The sequence below is a fragment of the Leguminivora glycinivorella genome, chromosome Z (assembly GCF_023078275.1).
Source record: "Leguminivora glycinivorella isolate SPB_JAAS2020 chromosome Z, LegGlyc_1.1, whole genome shotgun sequence".
Lineage (NCBI taxonomy): Eukaryota > Metazoa > Arthropoda > Insecta > Lepidoptera > Tortricidae > Leguminivora > Leguminivora glycinivorella.
The window spans coordinates 36,153,502-36,177,533 of record NC_062998.1 but is presented as its reverse complement, the minus strand read 5'-3'; the positions used below and the strand labels follow the sequence as shown (position 1 = coordinate 36,177,533).

Here is a 24,032-nt window from a genome sequence, read left to right as displayed (position 1 = left end):
ATCTTCTAAGTTGGTGCCTCGCATAGTTATTGATAATCTAGTCAGAGTAAATTCGAAATCCCAACTCAGAAAATACGAACGACTCGGAATACGAAGTCGTCTCCGTTTAGGCTGTTACAAATCGCACTTAGAGCTCGTGTCTTATAGTTATTTTTGTTGGAGTGTAGTCAAAAAGAGGAGGACTTATATGTTTAATCTTACATATCAATGTGACCGTAATACGCCTCCTAAATTTGCAGTGCGTACAATCAATCAGAGGTCCATAAATATTTGAACACAGACAGATCTATAAAATGACAGAGTCAGTAAAATGACAATAACATAATTATTATGCACATACTGTCTGCTCATAAAAAAAAACATACACAATTTTTGCTATGCAGCACAGATGGGGACCTGGGGTTTATCTATGCTATGAAGGTACGTTTATCAATTTTCCTGGTTCCTTTTATAAGTTGGTAACGCAGACTTTGTTCAAGTTTTCAAGTATGTCTACTGCCCTACTGGCTCTCATTACAGTTAGTATATATTTCACCAGTGGCAGAGCTAAAGTGGCACTTTGATTTTAAACGCGGAATCGTTTTTACACAGTCTTTATACGTCCTACGTTTACTTATACAACTGTTTCGCGTTTCTTTATGTAAATAAAGTTGTAGCATTTAAGTATTTTGAATGGTTAATATTAGCATACTTGTAGCTTGACTAGTTATATTTATTTGAATTGCATGCAATTCGACAAATTATCTCCATATATTATAATATTCATTATATGTATTTAGGTACACATTGTGAAATCAACTTTGGATTAAAAATAAATGTTTTTAAAGCCTGTATTGTTTATATTCAAAAAGGTAAAGTAAGGAACTAACTTATAACTACCTAAATTGTTTACAAGTATGTGAACTTGGACAGCTTCGGCATGACTTGCCTTGTCGTTTATAATAATAGAATTAACCTTGCCAGACATTGAATTCTATTGCGCTGCGCGAAGGTCGTCACCACTGAATGAGCCGCGAACTCGCGGCCCCAGGCATGTATTGTAGCGCGGCGATAGAATCGCGGAGTGAGCCGCCCCTGACAAAACACTGAAAACACCTCTTCGTGTTTTGTTCCAGACGGGGACAGTTAAAATGCATAAATTGAGTGTAAATATTTATTTTATGCTTAAATAACTTAAATTAATTTTTGACAACTAATAGTTAAGTGTCACCCATATAAAGGTTTTATAGTTCACGTTACTTAGAGCCCAATTATTTTTCCTCCTAAGTTATTGAGTTTTTCAGTTGCGATCCTTGTTATTTTCTTGAATATCGTCCCAGGAACCTGTAATAAATTAATAATTAAAAACTGCACTAAGCTTCCATTCCTTTCAACACAGTGAGCAGATTTTTTTAATTTCTTATGCTTTATAAAATTATTTTTGCCTGTATTTTTGGTTCCAAGAGAATAAAAACTACCCTAATAACTTTTATGCGTCAGTCGTGACATCATAAAATGTTCAGGTGAAAAGTAGATTTTATAAAACTCGTGTGACATGATTCTAACTTGACATTTGAGTGTTTTTCAGAAAAACGTAGTACATTACACTCAAGTACCCCGGCAACCTTCAAATCAAGAGTGAACAGGCATGTTCTGGACGAGCTCACTCCATCGTAGGCCACGTCTTTATCTGTGTCTGGTTAACAATTTACTATTAAAGCAGGCGTCCACATGCCCCATCGTAAGTAGTCAACGCACCACGTCACTTCCACTAGCTGTTATGGTACTACACTACGCACGATGTAGATCTATGGACGCACGATGTGATGCATTTCATGCAGGCCTGCGGAGCTTCCCTTTAGTATTGGGTTGGTAAGAAAGTAATGAGCGAATCATAACCAATATTGTAATTTTTATTTAATTTATTATTTTAATCATTTATCAAAAATATAACGGCCTTCGTTATCTACTACTTGTCTCCATCGTTCTGGTAAAGAATGAATAGCATCGGCGAAGAAGTTCTTAGGTTTAGATTCAAAAAACTCAGCTATGTACTGTCGTAGATGGGCTTGATCATCGAACTTTTTTTCATTCAAGGCATTGCTTAGCGATCTGAACAATGCGTAATCCGTAGGTGCCAAGTCTGGAGAGTACGGTGGATGAGGTATCACTTTCCAACCTAGCTCCAATAGCTTTAGCCGAGTCACTTTTGCAATGTGTGGGCGAGCATTGTCGTGTAAGAAAAAAACTTTAGCATGCTGTGGACGATTCTGACAGATTTTTTGGTTTAAATTTTCAAGCTGATTACAGTATACTGATGCGGCAACAGTCATTCCACTTGGTAGGAGTTCCCAGTGAATAATACCATGAATATCCCCCCAAACGGACAGCATAACTTTTTTCGGGTGAGGCTCTGTTTTTGGTGCCCTTATTCCTTTTTCGTTTGGAGCTAGCCACTGACGTTTGCGTGTGTGATTTATATATAAGACCCATTTTTCATCTCCAGTGATAAGATGGTCCAACCAGTTGAATGTGCGGCGAAAAGACAAAAGTTGTATGCAGATATCGGCACGGCGGTTTAGTTGATCTCTATCAAGTTCGTGCGGTATCCAAACACTGTATTTGTAGTTTTTTCCCAACTCGTGTAAATGTGTTTCTTTGGTGACATGAGAGCAGCCTTACTCGGTAGCAAGAGTACGACTCGTTAGCCTCGGATCTCCTTCAATTAAGGTTTTTAATTTGGCTACATCAATCTTCACCGGTCGATCAGACTTAGGTTGATCTGATAATGAAAAGTCACCACTACGAAACCGCTGGAACCATCGTTTCGCCGTGGCCTCAGACACAACTTCAGGAGCAACACGTTGATATATATTACGCACTGCTTCGGCGGCTGAATAGCCAGACTGAAATTCATATAGTAAGCAATGCCTTAAATGCACTTTTAATTCGTCCATTTTCTTCCTTATATTAGCTCGGCGACAGCTAGTGAATGACTGATGAGAAACTGTGCGACTCGCCCTTTATATACTTTCGACCATAGAAGATTCTAGAACTCTCTCAAAAATTTTATGTGGAATTCAATCGATCGCTCATTACTTTCTTACCAACCCAATAGCATACTCGTATCGCTGCTGTGTGACTCAACCTCGTAAAAATGTATGTTAGGCCTTACCACTCTAACTCTTATAATAATCGCCTTAGCATGCAATTTGATCTGCGATACGATGTCACTTAACCATAGGAGTTGAATGAGTCCCATTGACCTTTATGGTGGAAAATTTGAAGTGTTGGTGGTTCAGTTGGCGGAGAGCTGGAATATCGATCCAGGGCAGTACTTTTCCACTTCTAAATTGATTCTAAGCCTATGCGACAACCCTCGAAAGAAATGAAGAAACTGCAAGAGAATAGTCACCTCAAGAACCGAGTTAACGATGTTGGAGACTCCCTCCGCGCCGTGGACTAAGGCTCTTCCGGCCGTGATGAATTTGTCGCCCGTGTTTCCGTACTTTTCTTCCTCCTTTATCGTATCCACTATGGGTTTAGGCTGTAAATGGTGATTCAATCTTAAAATACAGAGTGATTCATATTTATGTAGCCGAATTAATATGAAACTTTGGCGTCGAAGGTCCTCCGCGGTAGGAAGATGGTTAGTGTGTGACAATTTGACAAAGGAGAATAAGGTAGAGCGGGGCAAATCTCGACTAGGGACAATTAATAATTGTAACTAATCTCCCATATAACCATAATCGGTCGCCGTTCCTACGCAAATCCTCCTATTTTGTGTACACACAGGTCTTCGGGTCTCAATGCTTAGTCGCAGTACGGTCGACGTTTAGTCGCGGCGACCCAAATGGGGACGATTGGTAACAGGCACAAATGGTCACAGAAGTGACAGAAGTGTGCACTACGCGTGCACACATTGTTACCGTTTGGCGACTACTTTCCCAAAATCATTCGTTCATTTCATTCTTTTCAAATGGCGACTGTCAGAGACGTCAAAGTAAAAAAGAAATAAAATCATTTGACATTAAAATGTAATGGCGTAAGAATTTGTTAAAGATAAAATATTGTTTGCATTTGTAATATAATGTGGGCTAATTACCATGGCCAATTAAATTGCTCGAGTGATTTCATAAAATAAGTCTAAATTTATCAACGCGCCATCAATTTACCTCAGTTTAACCAGTAATAATATTATTGACTACTCGGTGTTTGCGTGTTATGTATATTGATTGGTGAAGTTTTAGTGCTCCGGTGCATATACTATACTGAAATAATAAAAATAATGCCTATAAAACCAATAAAGTTGTTAAAATATGGATTAAGACGGTAATATTCCATGTAAAAAACAGTCGCCAAACGGTCACCAAACGGTCGACAAACGGTCGCAGAATGGTCGCAGCGTACACGCGTGACCGAAAGCAGTGAATATTTATTATATTTTCAAAATGGCTTCTTGTATTAATTTTTTCCAGGTATCCTCAAACTTTATAAACAATTAAATATGCCGTCGTACTCAAACTGCCCTCACTAAAGAAGATTAAAAAAAAATTGTAACGTGCGTACCGAGCTGCTGGGTTGTAAAGGATCGGGGATCATATTATTATGGTCTTCTATAGAGAAACTAGTATTTTGCGGCATTTCACAATTGACACTTGTTGAAGTAGTCGTCATTAATATTACTATCAACATTAATTTCAGCGATCTGTACTTCTTTTGTCAAGATTTTTGTATAGATAAGTGTCTACAAATTTGTAATGTTAAAGAGACATAAATAAAACGTAGTAGAGTAAATAATGTGTTTTTTTTGTAACCCAAACAAAATACTTGTATATACGAGTGCGGAAAAGAGGAAAATCGATACGAGTAGCGATAAATTAATACACAAACGAAGGGAGTGTTTTAAATCGACTCGAGTTGTGAATGTCTTTTTCGCACGTGTATCGTACGACGATTTTCAGTACCTAAATCTAAGCTAAGAGTTTCGACCAGACAAAACAAGAATCATTGCTTGATTTGCTCGCACTACTGCGTTAAAAAAAGCAGCATCTGTACTGAAAAAAACTATCATTGCGCAACAGAAATTCTATTAATATCACAGTAAATACTCTATTTCATTTGATTCCTACTTTTATTGTGTAAAGCAACACTACACTTCATTTTTATCAATAAGAATTAAAAATTATATATTTAATACATTAAGTAACTATAAAGTGCTTATCTATTTGTATTATCATTCTGCACTTTTCTTAACTTTCCCACATTTCTATAAAATGTCGAAGAGTGCTTAAATGGTCGTCGTCGTTTATTATTATTTAATTCGCTCATATTTAAACGATTCAAAGCAACCAGTCCACAACTTCACAAGACAGTTTGAGAAACCTTCGTATTTCAGATTGTCATTTGCGGATACAGTGGTTTAGGAGCAGTTCGGTAATCAGACCTACACATGTGTGTACAAATTCTGTCAATGTCACTGTCAGAAACCGTTCTGACAGTGACAATGACAGCCACAAATTCGTCCACATGTTGTTACCGTTATGTGTGCAAACGTCGACTAATAAAGTGTCGTTAAAAGTCATTCTGACAGTGACATTTGACAGCCACGAATTCGTACACATTTTGTTACCGTAACGAGTGCACACGACGACTACATTTTGTTATTGTATCAATATGGTCGCATTGTTTGCACGACGTTACCACGCGTTATGTCACATTTGACAGTTAGTTACTGATTTGAAGATTTTGCGACTGAAATGGTTGTATGAGTCACTACTGACTACCTACAATTACCAAAAAAAAGTACTATTTATAATATTACCCTCCCCTTGGCATATCACTTGTCCTTATTTGTAATGGGAGCCCACCTTATTGTTACCTAAGAATAATAAATACAATACTATTATGTTGTGTTATTTATTGAGCACCTTTCACAAATTTCCTTCTAGTCCGAAAGTCAAATCAGCAACTTTTTAAGAACTGTCAAAACGAATTTGATTTTTTTTAATTCAGAGCATTGGAAACACGGACGAAATAAAACTTACTAAAATCTTTCTTAATTTTTGTACAAAGTTTTTGAGATTTGCTGACTTTCGGTTTTCGCGGTTATAATCTTGACATTGATGTTTTGATTTTTTTCATTCGATGAAGCTGTTCAAGTCGCTGTTAAAGCCGACTGCTTTATTCTTTATTAGATTTTAGCGCCAGCTGGTGACGAGGACCTAGTAGGCAACCATTTTCATCGAGTCCCATAGGCTTGTGTCGTTCACGAACTATGAACTGTTACGGCCCAGCCACGACATTGGTCTAAGCGCGGCAGCGGCGAGCGGCGGCCATACATTGAAGCGAGACACAGCGATGGGACTTTTCATTCGCACGTATGGTTGCCGCTCGCCGCTGCCGCGCTTAGACCAATGTCGTGGCTGGGCCGTTAAGGCTGCTTTCAAAAAAAACGTCAAAAGAATGTAAAATTGATAGTTTTAGTCGGTGAAATACTACACTTTCCGTTATCCAATAGATTTATTTAATTCAAGTTCCAGTTAGAGCATCTTATTATCTTGATTTTTATAAGACTGGATTTTTGAAAACTAACTCACTAAATTAATTATGATTTTTTCTCTAATGCACGTTTAGAAAAACGCACGTATAGAGCTGAATTAGTCGATCTTATTTGTAAAATTTGGACAATTTTGAATATTAAAACGGGTAAATTTATAATTCGTATATCCTGTACCACAATCATTTCAGACTAGATTTTTATTTTAAGTTTTTGAAAAAGAGTAAACTAGCCTAAGGCGATTTCAATTTTTTTCAGAGGTACAATTATTACCACTTTTGGACATTTTCTCATACTTTGTTAGACCAAGTAGAAAAGGTCCTATAATGTGATATATATTTATAAACTACTCGCAAAGCCCTTTAATTTGATACCACACACGGTATGATCAAGCGCTCGGTTGCGATTTCACTATTTTTAACACGAAAGCCCTCTTAAGAATAAAATCCCATCAATGACCGAAATGAACTGAATCTTTCCGTGGTCTGAGAATCGGTCTTTGCTCATTTAGTTCAGTATAGGATCGGCGAGCGCGAGCGGTTTGGATCGAGAACGAATGTGTGACTGCGCCGAAAAAGTCAAGTTTTCATATTAAACTTCGGTTACTTACAACCTTTCGGCCCGGAATGTTACTATCTGTGGACTATTCGTATAATTTTGACACTATCCGGCCCCATTCGTTCTGATCTTTCCGACCGCAGTGATCGCTGGTCTGGCTGAACTAAATGAGCAAAAGACCTAAAAGAGCGAACTAGTTCATGGGAGCGATTGAACGAGATCAGAGCGCTCCGACCAACGAACGAAACGGCACAAGCCTAGAGTCCCAGCATTTCAAACAAAAACTTCTACCGCCCACCCACGGAAGTAATGGAAGTATAACTAAAGCACGCCCACCAATAAATTTATAGATATTAAAAAGGGGTAACACTGTAGTGTCGTCCCTTTTTTAGTAGCTAACAGACGACCGGACCGTACGGCGACCTTGGAGAGTTTTTAAGTAAGAGCGGGAAAAGTATAACTCTTTCTCGCTCCCACTTGCAGGATAGTATGTGGATAAACCTTGATATTTTAATAATAAAACTACCGTGAGACACTGACATGTTAAACATGTAAAATCGGGTAACTCACGTAAAATTGTCGAAGGTCGCTCGACATGTTTCGCTCCGTAACAACTGAAATGATAATTATGCCGAAAGTGAGGGTAGTTTCGCACCGCCCCTGCCGCCGTCGACCTCCGCGCCGAGGCAATGGTCGCAGCGAGCTGCGGCCGCAGTCTGCGTCGGGATACCATCGGTATCGCGCGTGCTCAATGAAAATGCTCCTCGTTACAAAGCGAAACATTTCGAGCTACCTTCGACAATTGTTTAATAAACCTTGGTACGGTTCGCTAATGTGTTAGCACCATAACGGGGAAACACTATAATGTTGCCACTTATTTTTTGATTTTTTTGCCCGGAAGTATGCAAAGGATTTTTAAAAAATACCCTCAATTTGACATTCATTTATTTTTTGATACCCATAATCATTATCATACCATCAACAAGAAGTGACGTGTTTAATGTGATTTGGCGATTATATATTTGCCATATTTAAAACGTATGATCAGTAGGCCTAGCACATGATGGCCGCGAGAGTATGTCGCCGCGAGATAAATGACACGTCTTCTTCTAACTGTACTAATGATCCGACATATTACGGGTAGTCTATCTCGCGGCGACATACTCTCGCGTCAATCAAAGCTAACCCTGCAGATACTATAACTGATGGATGCATTATTCGCCCGTACAAGCGTACACCCGTAAGGGACAGATATAGAATAATGGAGCGAATTTAAGAATCACTTTAAAAATGGCTGACAGTTTACCATAAACAACCTACGTAATTTGGGCGGTTAATATGCTTGACAAGTCACGTCCTTATTGTTTGCCACAAACTCGTTTGTGGCAGCGGCGGAAAAGTGAAACTATGACAAAGACAAAAAATAACATTTTTTATGTGACCATCTCGTTCGGTAGTGGTATTATTATTTGGCTGTCTAGTCTATAGTATCCTTTGTTTAAGGCCCGTACCAAATCCACATCCTGTATAGGTCTTTGATACATCGAGTTTCCTCCAGGTTTCCAACTATCCCCCATCCCGGAAGAGGACCGTTCGTCGCCGGACGGCGAAAGCTTGCCGGACCTGATCGTGGAGCCGGCGCCGAACCGCCACGACCACGCGCCGGACTTTTACGACGCTCTCGAGCGAAGGATGCGGCGGTACTACCGGCAGCTCTTTCTAGGTAAGCGCGGTATACTCTAATCCCCTTATTCATAAACGTACTCTGAAGTTATCAAGCCGATAAAGTTCGTTTGTCCCTTTCTATCACACCAATACGTCGGAAAGGGACAAACGAACTTTATCGGCTTGATAACTTTAGAGCACGTTTATGAATAAGGGGGTAAGAATTTAATTATTATTATTAGAGGGCGCCACGAGCCTTTACAAATGTCATATATTAAAAATCGAAATATATTACAGAAAAAATGGCGAGCACCACCAGTGGTGAAGGCCGGATTCGAACCGGCGTTTTTAGCAATCCGGGCTAACGCCATGAATCCCTAGGCCACCTCGCCACAGCGGAAGCCGTCGAAATTTCTCTTCTATATGTCATCTTTGTAAGGCGTCTTTAATATGTGACATCTTATTCCGATTTTTAATTTATATAGTATAGTGTGAAAAACTTTATATTTAGTATACTTAAAAAACACAAATCAAAATATTTGTTAAAAATTAATTGATTTGTTCCCATAGATGTGTATAAATGTCATATACTTGGAAGTTTCGACCCTTGCTTTCGTGATCCGATGGACGAGTGGTTTAGGCATCCGTCCGGTAAACGTAAGACGCTGGTTCGATTCCAGCTCGGGACAGGAGGCCTTTCTTCTTTTTTTGTATATAATAAATAAATAAATAAATATTGGGGACACCTTACACAGATCAACTTAGCCCTTAACTAAGCAAAGCTTGTACTATGGGTGCTAAGCGACGATATACATACTTACATACATAGAAAACATCCATGACTCAGGAACAAATATCTGTGCTAATCACACAAATAAATTCCCTTACCGGGATTCGAACCTGGGACCGCGGCTCAGCAGGCAGGGTCACTACCGACTGAGCCAGACCGGTCGTCTAATGACGTATAATGTATATGACCTTTATTTTATGTTTAACTGTGGTATAGTTTATAAGTAGGAAGCCATAGCCAAGTGCCACGTCCACACAGAGAGTACGTTGCGAGTCAACTTCCTTGGCCTAGGCAGGGCGTTTTACTCTGCCGGCGTACTTGCCTCGGCCAAGGCATCCATATTGGACGTTTGCGGCGCGAACACATTGCCTCGTGACGTGCCTCGCTCTGTGTGGACCAGTAGGCCTAGCACATGATGGCCGCGAGAGTATGTCGCCGCGAGATAGATGACACGTCTGTTTCTAACTGTACTAATGACATAAGGAGATATATGATCTTCGGATTAGTTGTCAAAGCGGACCCCAAGCTCCCGTGAGCCGTGGCAAATGCCGGGATAACGCAAGGAGGATGATGATGACTAATGACGCAAGCACGGGTAGTCTATCTCGCGGCGACATACTCTCGCGGCAATCATATGCTAACTCTGCTGGCTATTTGGCTAATAAATCAAAATCATTGTGAAGCTGTTTTGTAATTTAGAAAAATAACACTGACTAATATAATTGAACATGAAAACATTCCTCATGTTTCAGGAGAAGATGAGAGCGAAGACAGCAGCTCCGACTTTGAAGTAAATCGAAGTATGTCCAGCACTTTCATCGACGCAAGGAAAGATGTAACAAGAAATGATATAAACATAGATTCTGATCAAGATGTTTCAATAGCTAAAGAAAATCAATCAACAATTGGGAACGAAGATGATTTACAAGACATTACCAATGAACTGATAACCTGCGAGTCTAGTCATACATCTCTTGATGATTTAAATAAGTCTTCAACTGTAGAAGACAGTCAAACTATCGAATCTTCAACTGAATCTCATTCAAGTGAAAACACAGAAGTAATTAATATACAAATTGAAAACTATGATAGAATAAACTTAACAAATGAAGTGAGATACAAGTCTTATGATGATATTAATAAAATCAGACTTGAAGAATCTGAAAGTATTGAAAATAAATCAGTTGAAGATGACTCAACGGAACAATGTCATAGAATATCGACAACAGTAGCACAGATACACGGATCGCCTGCAAGAGCTTCTGTTCAGTTTGACAGCGGGAGCCCAGTGCTGATCCCTCGGGTGCTACAATTCGGGAGAACAGTATTTGGATCTGGATTTGCTTCAAGGTTATCTGGACAGAGCGTGAATGTTTTGGACACTTCTGGTAAGTGGGTAGAACAGAATTCATTATATTATTGTGACTTTAGCCTGTTTCCAATCATTGTTTAACGTACGCGAGCGTTTTCACATTATCCGATCCGATATCTGATGTAGCAAGGATGTCAAAGGCTATGTATCATAAATGCATAGCTGGGCACCGTTAATCAAATAGTTAACTTCGATAATCGCTAATCCGTTACTATAAAAGTTAACTTCGTTAATCGTTAAAGCGATACATTTCAACAAATTTAACGGAAGTTAAAGTTAATCGATAATCCGTTAATCCCGATAAAAAATAATTTTACTGTAGCTAGTTGCATCACTTATAAATCAACTATTTAGTATTTGCGTAAGTTTATTTATGTCACTGTAAAAGACCGAAGTTCGCCAAAATCTCTTAAGAAATCCGAGCTGCCAACGGGTAAAAGCGAAATGTAAATAATAATTATTGTTCTCTTTGGACTTATACCGACCTTGGTTCGGTAAATCCTAGGTTTTACCATGGTGACTTGTAGGTATTGGGTCATTCATGCGGTCGTAGTCATGGTGCGTAGGTTCCTCGGATTTACCTCTAGACACCTCTAATCGAAGTTGTGATGTAACTTGGTAGATAGCGCGGCCCGCCGAACTCTGCCTGTCATGCCATGCCATTCTATTACCCAGTTAGTGATGGGTCCCGTAGGACTAATAAACTTTAGCAGGTCTCGAACAAGTGATCCAAAGGCACCAATTGGTCTGTAGACTGTGAATTTTCGTGAAAATACTAGGTTTCGCCGTACTCCGGGCTTTTACAGTAGCGGTCAGAGCAAGTTTTACTCGGCACGTGCGGAACTGGATTAACGATTAACGGACTCGAAGAAATTTAACGGAAGTTAACGAATCCGTTAACATTTTTTAAAGTTAACTTAAAAGTTAATCCGTTAACCAAAATGTTAACTTCGTTAATTAACGATTAACGGATTAACGAGTTAATGCCCAGCCACCATAAATGGTACCTTGGAAAGAAAGAAGAAAGAAAGAAAAAATATTTATTTGGTATTGGTGTTATTTGGCATTTTAATATGTACATATAGGCTGTATAGGATATCGGTCCTACATCCGGTATCGGATCGAATGTGAAAACGCAAACATGTAGTTCGAATTCGAAATTATCGACAGAAAATTCAATATTTATTTTGGGAAAGTAATTTTGTAATGTTTTACTTTCTAGGTCAAAATATTGACCGCGTTCCAACAAAAACAGCTGAAGAATCAAATGAACAAGATACGACGATCGTCGAACCAGATACAGAAGTGCAAAAACTATTGACAGACAGTGAACTTACAAGAATTAGTATAGATAAAACATTTATCACTGCAGTAAACACAGGAACGGATCATAATCAAGAAGATGTCCTTGAGAAGAGAGAGAATATAAATACTGAAGATGATTTTCAAGAAAATGAACGTGATGAAGATAACGAATCAAACCAAGATGAAGCTGAAATAACAGATATAGAAAATGAATCTATTGAGTGGAATAAAGATGGAGTAGACGATGACGAAGATGGGTTCGACTTCGCTATTAGAAAAGGAGAGTTTACTCGCAAAGCACGTCGTCTAGTTTTCCGGACTTCAGATTCTTTTGAGAATTTAGAGCCTATCGCTCATAGTACAGAGAATTTTGATAATGAAGAATTTGAGCCAGTTGAGGAAATGAGAGAAACACGAGGGTCTGGAGCTAATGTATCCTGGCATGGGGAGGCAGATCAGACAAGTCCTGCGTTGGCATTTGAAACCAAGACAAGTAAGTTTTATTGCTAAGCCGCGCTCCCGGGTTCGAATCCCGGTGAGGGCATATATTTGGGTGATGAGCGTAGGTACACAGTCTTAAAATTCATAATCTTAACAAAGATTTGTATGCAACCTGCCAGTTCAAACTGACAGAATTTTCAGATTGAATTGACAGATTGTATACAAATCTTCTCTTTCAGATTATGAATTTTAAGACTGTCTGTTGCCGACCTTAGGAAGGCATGCGTTTTATGAAGGCTGCCAGTGAGTTGAAATTTGCCGCTTTTAAGTGCCAAGGTTTGATTAACCGTCTATATTTTTAGGTGCAGAAAGACTTGAAGAAGTATGCTCCGACACTGAAGTCAGCGCATCTACAGAAGATGAAACCGTAGAAGACAACATTCAAAATCTCAACTACGCTCTTGTAGATGATTTCTGGTCAGTATCGTCCGTAGAAGTAGATCTCGATAATCCAAATGATAATAGTTCAAAAAGAAGATCCGATTCGAGTCACGACTTACCGTTGAGAAAAAGGAAAAAAGATATGACGACGCAAACTGGTTTAGAAGAGAAATTGCAATGGGAGAGTGTAAGGAAAGATTTTTTTGTAGGTTTACCGCTTGTGTTGAGGCTGTGTAGGTGCCAAGATCATGTTTGTTCTTGATTTTCTGTTGATTGTGTTTGCCCCACGGCGATTGGCGTGTACGCTATTATTAATCACGATTAAATAATAATGCGGTGTAGCGTTGTGACGTTGTGTCGTGGCTCGAGACGATGTCGTGTAACGTTGTGACGCTGACGTCGTGTCGTGACACGAAACGATATCGTGTAAAGTGTTGAGGAATGATTACGTAATTAAGTATCTAAAAGGTATAAGTAAAATCAAAATAATGATTATGTAGGACATAGTTCACATAGTGTTGATTATATTTTGTATTAAATATGTTTAGTTTATATACACTTTCACATGAAACTTTTTTCCTTAATACAAATATATTGAGTACAATTACAAAGTGTTTTTCATCACCCCAACTGGTAAAGGCGCTTCTTGATACTTCAAAATTTTTCTTCAAAGTATTTAATACGAATGAAAAAATTGCATTTTATTTTTATCCACAAGTCCGCAAAGTAATTTCATAAAAATTTCAACTTGATCCCCATAGCTGGATGATCTGTCAGCCTGAGAATAAGAAACAAATGAGTCTTTCTCGCTTTCTTACAGGATAGTGCATGGATCACCTTGGTACGGTGCGGTCGTGTGTCGTGTCGTCGTTAGCGGTCGTTAGGTCGTGTGTTAAGTCTATTACATATATAGGCTCCCCACAGACAGTCTTAAAAATTCATAATCTTAAAAAAAACTTGTATGCAATCTGACAGTTCAGATCTGTCAGTGTCTTGTCAGTGTCAGTTTGAACTGTCAGATTGCATACAAGTTTTTTTTAAGATTATGAATTTTTAAGACTGTCTGTGGGGAGCCATACTCTGTCAAACAAGTCTGTCAGTAAATAAGAATAAAGAAAACTATATGCATCCTTTTTTTAGGGTGCTAGAGAAAACTTACTGACAGACATGTTTGACAGAGTATATGTATAAACGGTCTTAGAAGACCATCACTCGATATTAAATTCTGTTAAAATATTAGAAAACCCACCCATATAACCATAATCGGTCGCCGTTCCTACGCAAATCCTCCTATTTTGTGTACACACAGGTCTTCGGGTCTCAATGCTTAGTCGCAGTACGGTCGATGTTTAGTCGCGGCGACCCAAATGGGGACGATTGGTAACAGGCACAAATGGTCACAGAAGTGACAGAAGTGTGCGCTACGCGTGCACACATTGTTACCGTTTGGCGACTACTTTCCCAAAATCATTCGTTCATTTCATTCTTTTCAAATGGCGACTGTCAGAGACGTCAAAGTAAAAAAGAAATAAAATCATTTGACATTAAAATGTAATGGCGTAAGAATTTGTTAAAGATAAATATTGTTTGCATTTGTAATATAATGTGGGCTAATTACCATGGCCAATTAAATTGCTCGAGTGATTTCATAAAATAAGTCTAAATTTATCAACGCGCCATCAATTTACCTCAGTTTAACCAGTAATAATATTATTGACTACTCGGTGTTTGCGTGTTATGTATATTGATTGGTGAAGTTTTAGTGCTCCGGTGCATATACTATACTGAAATAATAAAAATAATGCCTAGAAAACCAATAAAGTTGTTAAAATATGGATTAAGACGGTAATATTCCATGTAAAAAACAGTCGCCAAACGGTCACCAAACGGTCGACAAACGATCGCAAAATGGTCGCAGCGTACACGCGTGACCGAAAGCAGTGAATATTTATTATATTTTAAAAATGGCTTCTTGTATTAATTTTTTCCAGGTATCCTCAAACTTTATAAACAATTAAATATGCCGTCGTACTCAGTTGCCCTCACTAAAGAAGATTAAAAAAAAATTGTAACGTGCGTACCGAGCTGCTGGGTTGTAAAGGATCGGGGATCATATTATTATGGTCTTCTATAGAGCAACTAGTATTTTGCGGCATTTCACAATTGACACTTGTTGAAGTAGTCGTCATTAATATTACTATCAACATTAATTTCAGCGATCTGTACTTCTTTTGTCAAGATTTTTGTATAGATAAGTGTCTACAAATTTGTAATGTTATAGAGACATAAATAAAACGTAGTAGAGTAAATAATGTGTTTTTTTTTGTAACCCAAACAAAATACTTGTAGATACGAGTGCGGAAAAGAGGAAAATCGACACGAGTAGCGATAAATTAATACACGAACGAAGGGAGTGTTTTAAATCGACACGAGTTGTGAATGTCTTTTTCGCACGTGTATCGTACGACGATTTTCAGTACCTAAATCTAAGCTAAGAGTTTCGACCAGACAAGAAATGAATCATTGCTTATTTGCTCGCACTACTGCGTTAAAAAAAGCAGCATCTGTACTGAAAAAAACTATCATTGCGCAACAGAAATTCTATTAATATCACAGTAAATACTCTATTTCATTTGATTCCTACTTTTATTGTGTAAAGCAACACTACACTTCATTTTTATCAATAAGAATTAAAAATTATATATTTAATACATTAAGTAACTATAAAGTGCTTATCTATTTGTATTATCATTCTGCACTTTTCTTAACTTTCCCACATTTCTATCAAATGTCGAAGAGTGCTTAAATGGTCGTCGTCGTTTATTATTATTTAATTCGCTCATATTTAAATGATTCAAAGCAACCAGTCCACAACTTCACAAGAAAGTTTGAGAAACCTTCGTATTTCAGATTGTCATTTGCGGATACAGTGGTTTAGGAGCAGTTCGGTAATCAGACCTACACATGTGTGTACAAATTCTGTCAATGTCACTGTCAGAAACCGTTCTGACAGTGACAATGACAGCCACAAATTCGTCCACATGTTGTTACCGTTATGTGTGCAAACGTCGACTAATAAAGTGTCGTTAAAAGTCATTCTGACAGTGACATTGACAGCCACAAATTCGTACACATTTTGTTACCGTAACGAGTGCACACGACGACTACATTTTGTTATTGTATCAATACGGTTGCATTGTTTGCACGACGTTACCACGCGTTATGTCACATTTGACAGTTAGTTACTGATTTGAAGATTTTGCGACTGAAATGGTTGTATGGGCTATTTTTTTCTATTATTACACTATGATGTTGAGTTCTACATGTATCCACTGAACATGCCTACCATATATAACCGGTGGACACTCTATTTAATAATGCAAACATTGTAAAACGTGGAAAAAAATGGACCAGTTACATTTGCCCCCCAGTCGAGATTTACCCCGCTGTACCTTAATGGCGTAAAGTATTTACGGCGAGTGCATTGTATCGTCACAGTATAATAAAGAGTACTATCGTATGATGATATCGTAGATACAGTTTCTATAACAAAAGTAGAATCCTGAGCGTTGCGAGGGATTCTAGCTTGTTACGCTCAAAATGAAATTGTTTATGTTGACATGTGAATTTGACATTTCTTTTCACATAACCTATTGTGAAATTATAGGCATTTTTAAAAATATTAAGTAAAATTTGTAACCATATTATATTACATATTTAATAAACTATACTCCTATTTTTAATTAGCCGGAATTATTGTAAACAAAGGTGTGGCCGGTGCTATAAAAAATTTGCACCATTCGAGGTATTAAAATTGCCGATATTTTACAGGTTTAATAAAAATATTTACATATTCCACTACACAAATAATGACTCTTTTTAAACAAAAATAAATTGAAACACTAAACGTTTTGGTGTATTTATTGAAATTAAAAAACCGTTTTTGTCGGGTAGTTTGTATATTGCACTGGTATTATATTACTGTGGAAATGTACCTGGGCGACCAAGTAGCGGGCCGCTAAACATTAGATTTTAGCAACTTTTGAGACTAGGTGGCAGTGATTTTTAATTACTAATTAAAACCGTCTTCTTCAAATGCAATGGTGGTAATAAGGTGGTTATAAATTAAAATATCGGGTCTTTGAGTATCTGATATGACAGGACATCGTCTATTTTGGACCGATTTCTATATTGACTTGCATGGGATCATAACATAATAAGTAGGTATAACAGTCATTGTGTTCGATCGCTTCACGATTTTTAAGTATGTAATAGAGTGATCGTTAATAACTGGTTAAAAGTAATTTGATTTTCTCTCGGCCCTTACTTTGAGAACCCCTGACTTGAGCTGCACGTGTTACTTTGACAGTGACAGCAGTTTGTTTACGTTTATTCCGTTCAATTCGTAATGGGACTATAGTGTGCTATTCCGTAGTTAGAAAAAGTTCATTTTCTAAAATACTTAATTATGTAAAAAAATATTTTGTCAATACAGATGGTGTTTTTTTTACGCACTAGTGCGAGAAGTGGTTCATTATATGTCAGGTCGAAACTTCGGAGGTCCATCTGTACTGAAAAACGTCGTTCGATACACGTGCGAAAAGGAAATTCGTAACTCGTGTCGATTTAAAACACTCCCTTTGGTCGTGTTTTAATTTATCGCCACTCGTTTCGAAGTTCCTCTTTTTCGCACTTGTATCGAAATGTACTATTTTAATTGTGATATGATAAGTACTTGCAAAAGTCCTGCGACGAAGCCGTGTAAATTTTCCTTAAGTGTCAATTTCTTGCTGCCGTATCCCTCAGTTTCTAGGATAGCACCTTCCAGCGACGCCGGTGGTGGACCAAAATATCCAGTTGCTAAATATTCAGCCCCTTCCTGAAAACGTAAAGTGAAATTATAATATTAAATATCAAAACCGGACAATTCTATGTCGAGACCGAGACTAAAACAATACAACTTTAGCCCCGTCTTCATTTGAGCTACTAAAGATCTCACCCAATGGTAGTAAAAAGCGCAAAACAACTGACATATTCTGACGAAAATAGAGAAAATTATTGAAGGCCTATCGTGATTTATACATACACTACGCTTTTGCCTGCAGCTTCGCTCGCGTTAGAAAGAGACAAAAAGTAACCTATGTCACTTTCCATCCCTTCATCTATCTCCACTTAAAAAATCACGTCAATTGGTCGCTCTGTTTTGCCGTGAAAGACGGACAAACAAACAGTCACACACACTTTCCCATTTATAATATTAGTATGGATATGTAATGAGCCAAGTACACTTACGTAGTGTGCCAGTTGTGCATGATTATACTGATGATGATGATGATTATTATTATTTGCAATCTTTTTGCCAAGTTCATCAATCTTATGCGCAATGATATTCCCAACGATCGACTTGTCACTTCTGGCTGATTCTGAGCGGTGTTCAGCTACCGCGGGTACGGTCTCGACATCGGAGCTGGCCTGCGGTTGGTCGTAGACCGGCAGCTCTACGCGAATGGGCTCGTCCACTGGTGCAGACTGGCAACTCGCAATGCAGAGCAGAATGATGCCGGCGTATAAGAACATTCTAGAAAAAATAATTATGAACCTATAACAATTACTATTTTGGAAGTCCTGTAAAGAGGAGTGTTTTTTTCGAACGCAGTAATAGGTACATTGTATGTTGGTAATTATAGGTTTTATGTAAAGTAAATTTAATGTTCTCTTTCCTTTTTTTTATAACATATAACAAAGAAATACAAATAGGTAACGAATCAAATAAATTACCCGCCACGAGCCATTCTCAGACGCAAAGGTTCCCAAGTATTCCGAACACGCTATATTTACCATTTAATGATTATATTATCATGATTGTAGTTAAGTTAATTAAACAATTTATCACAAACACTGGACCTCCGGCCATCGCCGGATGACTGAATTGAGAACACACCATCCTTGAACTATTACATATTTACCACTGGCCCTGCCACTTGCCAGCCTTAACTCGTTTAAGTAAGGTTTAAGTGCGTTTTTATTACCACCATCTAATTAACGTGCTCAAGTTCATAATGAGAATGAGGATTGAGGAGTCTAGAATGTTTTCTATATCTCTTCTCTGTTTATGTATTCGCAACGTGCTCGACTGGTGCTGCCCTAATTTTGTCGCCTTTCCATATTATATGTTATGGTGTCAAATTCGTTCTAACGGCCGCCGCTAGCAATGTTGGACATGCCCATAAGATGATGTGTATTTTATGACTCCCAGCGCCACTCTGTTACCCACGTTGCCAATAGGTCCTATGGAGGTAATTGAGGGTAGAAACGCTGGTGGCCTATCGGTCGGTATGAGCGTGCAACTTAACAGTTATAATAAAAACAAAAACAGCAGGCGTGATTGTACTTATATGTTGTTGTTACTTATTTCATACTTTAATAACTGGCCACTTTTCGTCTATAAAACAGAATCCATTTCTAGTAAAATGTGACCATTACAGATTTAGATATAGGTACGAGGTAGGCAGTTATTGAAGATGTATTGAAGGGTGATGCTGATGATATTGGGGATGGTATTGACAATTTACTATTACGCGCTATGCGCGCGATAGAGGCAACCACGAGGCAACATTGAACGCAGGCCAATCCACGGATCATAGATTGTAGAAACCCCTCTTTTTATGTCCATGTCTATGCTACAAATTTGCAGTATGAAATTGTCATACGTCAAAAAGTGTCAATTAAGTAAACCTTAAGTTATGATTTTATATCTTGTAAATTTTTACAATATTTTATGAACGATGGATTTCCGACATTTACCACCAGTTGACAAATGCTGCGGGTGCGTCCCAATGAAAGTTGGGCAGTGCTGCATAGCGTTTATAGCTTTAATTACTGGGGGCTGTGGCATAACGATTGTCGTGTTCCTAGGGATGTTTGAAGACAAGCTGGCTGAGTATGTAGGGAAACTGCCGGAACAATTCAAGTGGCCAATAATCGGCGCCGTTGGCTTCCTTAGTACACTTCTAACATTGAGCGGATGTATGATGATGCTGGCACCTTGCTTAAGATCTGGTCATGCTCCGGTGCTGAAAATAGCCTTTTACATTTTATTGTTCATGTGCTCTGTAATTCTGCTTATTACTATGGCACCGTCGTTGTCGTGTGTGCTTTCTTGGTTTTATTTGCTAGACGCAAGGGTATGCATGAAAGACATTGCCCCCATGGATTTTTTGTTGCTAGCTGGCCTGATTGTCTTTGTATTTGTTAGTGCTTGGTGTTATTATGCTGTAGCTATTGGAAATTATTTATACGTTTTGGCCGGTGAATAAACTCAGTGGTTCAATCTGGCTCGTGCATTATTTACTTTATGGCGCAATTTCATTAGTCGATAACTCGTTCGGTATACAGCATACGGGGAGTCCCCGCAGGCGATATAACAACCAATGAAAGTGGTGCAATTTAATTGGTCGTTAAGTCGTTCGGTATGCAGCATACTAGTAGAGGAGTGGAATGAGAATTTGTATGGGAGGGGTCATAATAATTCCCACAGAACCGAAGTTTGTTTTTTTTAGTTCTTTGTGTGTGTCTTTTTGACATACTAAAAATATAGTAAAATATATTTATGCAAAATTAGTTCTTTCGACCGCCAAAAGTTGTATGAAAAATTACTATGGAAAAAAATCCTAAAATTTAAAAATCGTCTCTGGTATCAACTCATGGGGAATTAAGCGGCAAAAACTTTTATAGCGTTGATGTTTAGCAAAAATATAAATATTTTTCAGTATTTCGGTAAAATAAAAAATGATAAAAATCATAAATTTGATGAAAGGAAGTAATTAAAACATAAATTTCAGCAATTGAATTTTTTTCATAGGTACCACACCATGGTAAATACGGGTACGATCCGCTTGGTGATAAGCAGTCACAGTAGCCTATGACGCCTGCCACTCTAGAGCCGCCACATGCACGTTGCTGGCCTTTTAGAATCTCTAGTGTAAAGGTACCCTTTACACTAGAGATGCGCTACGTGATAGTGTTTCATATCCACCAATCATGTTCACTGTTCACAAAGCGTAGCGCTAGTGGGAACGGGTTCGACTAAGCTGATTGTGGATATCAGACGCATCCATAATACATATCTGGTGGAAAGGCACCCTTAACAGTCCTCAGCTAGCTCGCAGACTAAGGAGCGTCCGCGGGAGAAAAATCCTCCTATTGCGATAACCGTATTTACTCGTACCATAAACTTGTTCAATGTAAGTACATAAATTGTCGCATCCCAAACAAAAACTGTCCATAAAGCATTATATCGAACACGAGAGAAAACCAAAACCTAATAATCATTGGTTTTCTTAGTCATAAATCTGCGCATCCACACACCCTGGACCCGTATATGGTCGCACACTGCGGCTTCTTCTTCAATCTAGCGTTTTCCCGGCCTAGCGCCAGGGTCCGCTTTCCTGCCCAGTCTTCTCCACTTTACCCGGTCTTCAGCATTCTTAGACATGAGATTGTTCTCTTGCATGTCCGCTCCCACGACGTCCAGCCAGCGCTTCTTTGGGCTACCGGGGCCGCGTGACTTAGAGCCTTGGACAGCGAGATTAAGGCATCTGTTTTCGATGTAGGCTTAGGAGGATTTTTCTCCCGCGGACGCGCCTTATCTTGCGAGCTAGCTTAGGACTGTTAAGGGTGCCTTTCCACCAGAGATGTGTTATGGATGCGTTTAATATCCACAATCAGCTTAGTCGAACCCGTTCCTACTAGCGCTACGCTTTGTGAACAGTGAACATGATTGGTGGATATCAAACACTATCACGTAGCGCATCTCTAGTGGAAAGGTACCCTAACGGGCCAGCAACGCGCATGTGGAGGCTCTAGAGTGGCAGGCGTCATAGGCTACCGTGACTGCTTATCACCAGGCGGATCGTACCCGTATTTACCATGGTGTGGTACCTATGAAAAAAATTACTTTGCTGAAATGTATGTTTTAATTACTTCCTTTCATCAAATTTATGATTTTTGTAATTTTTTATTTTACTAAAATAGTGAAAAATTGTTATATTCTTGCTAAACATCAACGCTATAAAAATTTTTGGCGCCTAATTCCCCATAAGTTGATACCAGAGACGATTTTTAAATTTTAGGATTTTTTTTTCATAGTAATTTTTCATACAAATTTTGGCGGTCGAAAAAACGCATTTTGCATAAATATATTTTACTATATTTTTAGTATGTTAAAAAGACACACACAAAGAACTAAAAAAACCAAACTTCGGTTCTGTGGTAATTATTATGACCCCCAAGGCTATATCTCCTCTACTATACGGGGAGTCGTCGCAGGCGAGATAACAACCAATGAAAGTGGTGCAAATTGATTGGCCGTTATGCAGCATACGGGGACTCCCCGCAGGCGAGATAACAACCAATGAAAGTTTCTATTACTATTGAATTTCCCGAATGCGGGCCCTGTGGCATGCGTTCCAGAAATCTCTCGCACCCCGATTGCGGACCCTATCGACTAATGAAAACGTTTCCCCGAATGCGGGTCCTGTGGCACGCGTTACAGAAATCTCTCGTACCCCGCAAGCGGGCCCTATCGACTAATGAAAATGCGCTATTACAGTGCAGCATAGGTACTTAATAAAAGAAGCGACTAAGTACTGACCCAGCCCAACCTACCTAAGTAACTTCCTATCCTACCTACATGATGACTTCAATGTTTTATGTTTTCCGGATTAGACCTATTTAGCTCATTAATCTTATTAATAAACAAGAATAATTATGACTTTGACGTGGGATAACAAGTTTGAGCAAATAACACATTAAATACCTACTTAATTACAGGTAAGTTAACAACTGCTTGCCGTTAAATTATTAAATACCTAATTTTAACTCTAATAAATGTTATCAAATTTTTAAGGATCTTTCACACTTAAAAAATATTTTTTATGTAAAATAATGAAGTTTTTTTTTATTTATTTAACAAAAGTGATACCTATAAATACCAGATGGTTCCTGATAATTAATCGAATAATGACGTGTCGAACTAACGGAAAACAAAAAAAACATGATGTATACTCCGAAATCTTTAACACATTTTTATTTCTATAAGCATGTAGGTACCTAATTAAAACTTTACTTTCAATTTCGGTACAGTAGGTATTAACCTAGTTGTCATTTATTTAATTCGAGGGACTCATTTAACGAGGAAATATCTGTTACTTACATAAATCATGAATAAATAAAATGACTTTAAAACACGGCGCCTAGGATGTAATTATAAAGCATCTACATATCTACGAAACAAGTATAATCTGATCTACACATAATTTTTTAATTGAAAAAAAAAAACAGTCTTTGGATAACGCATTATTAAATAATTATATTAATATACACTATTTGTAAATAAAACTCTATTGCAAGAGCATTCTGAAAATAAGCGCTCCTTCAAATGCAGTCAGTAAAATATAAAAAAAGAAACTCGCATCCAACATCTTCAAAATTCGCAAATGCCCGCTGTCAAAGTTACTACTCACGTTGCGGGTGATTCCGGCGACGTTTTGCGATGCGCGGGCCGCGAGAGCCGACAGCGATACAACTGCATCGAGGCACGCGCGCACCGCACTTTCACACCTTACGTCACTCGCGGCCCGCAGCCTTGCCGCGACCGCATGGTCGCTAGATGCTGTCCCCGCATGTGACACTATTCGGATGCTTACCGCCGGTAAGTACAGTCAAGATAATAAATATGGACACGAACAAAGTGCCCAAAAGTACACGGTGCTGAGCAAACTGGATCCTATTCCCGATCCCATTTATTTAAGACTAAAATGTCATATAAACTATTCTGGATTTCGCCTAGATTCCGAGTTATTTTGTTGCAATTACAAATTGAAAAAAAAAATCTTATTGCTCAGTACTCAGAAAACTCTTTC

General features: G+C 38.4%; 2 protein-coding genes across 2 annotated transcripts; one reads left to right on the top strand and one right to left on the bottom strand.

Moving 5' to 3' along the window:
- Positions 1-1,139: 1,139 nt before the first annotated feature.
- On the bottom strand, positions 1,140-23,711 carry LOC125241405. Its single transcript, XM_048149878.1, has 5 exons — positions 23,634-23,711; positions 18,403-18,688; positions 17,846-17,989; positions 3,395-3,526; positions 1,140-1,323 (listed from the first exon to the last, which is right to left on the bottom strand). Exons 1-5 carry the CDS (start codon positions 23,699-23,701, stop codon positions 1,240-1,242), a joined length of 714 nt encoding a protein of 237 aa, XP_048005835.1. The 5' UTR covers positions 23,702-23,711; the 3' UTR covers positions 1,140-1,239.
- LOC125241404 (chromatin modification-related protein EAF7-like) lies at positions 8,599-13,486 on the top strand. The gene is made up of 4 exons (XM_048149877.1): positions 8,599-8,819; positions 10,304-10,939; positions 12,146-12,721; positions 13,032-13,486. Exons 1-4 carry the CDS (start codon positions 8,789-8,791, stop codon positions 13,370-13,372), a joined length of 1,584 nt encoding a protein of 527 aa, XP_048005834.1. The 5' UTR covers positions 8,599-8,788; the 3' UTR covers positions 13,373-13,486.
- Positions 23,712-24,032: the final 321 nt, after the last annotated feature.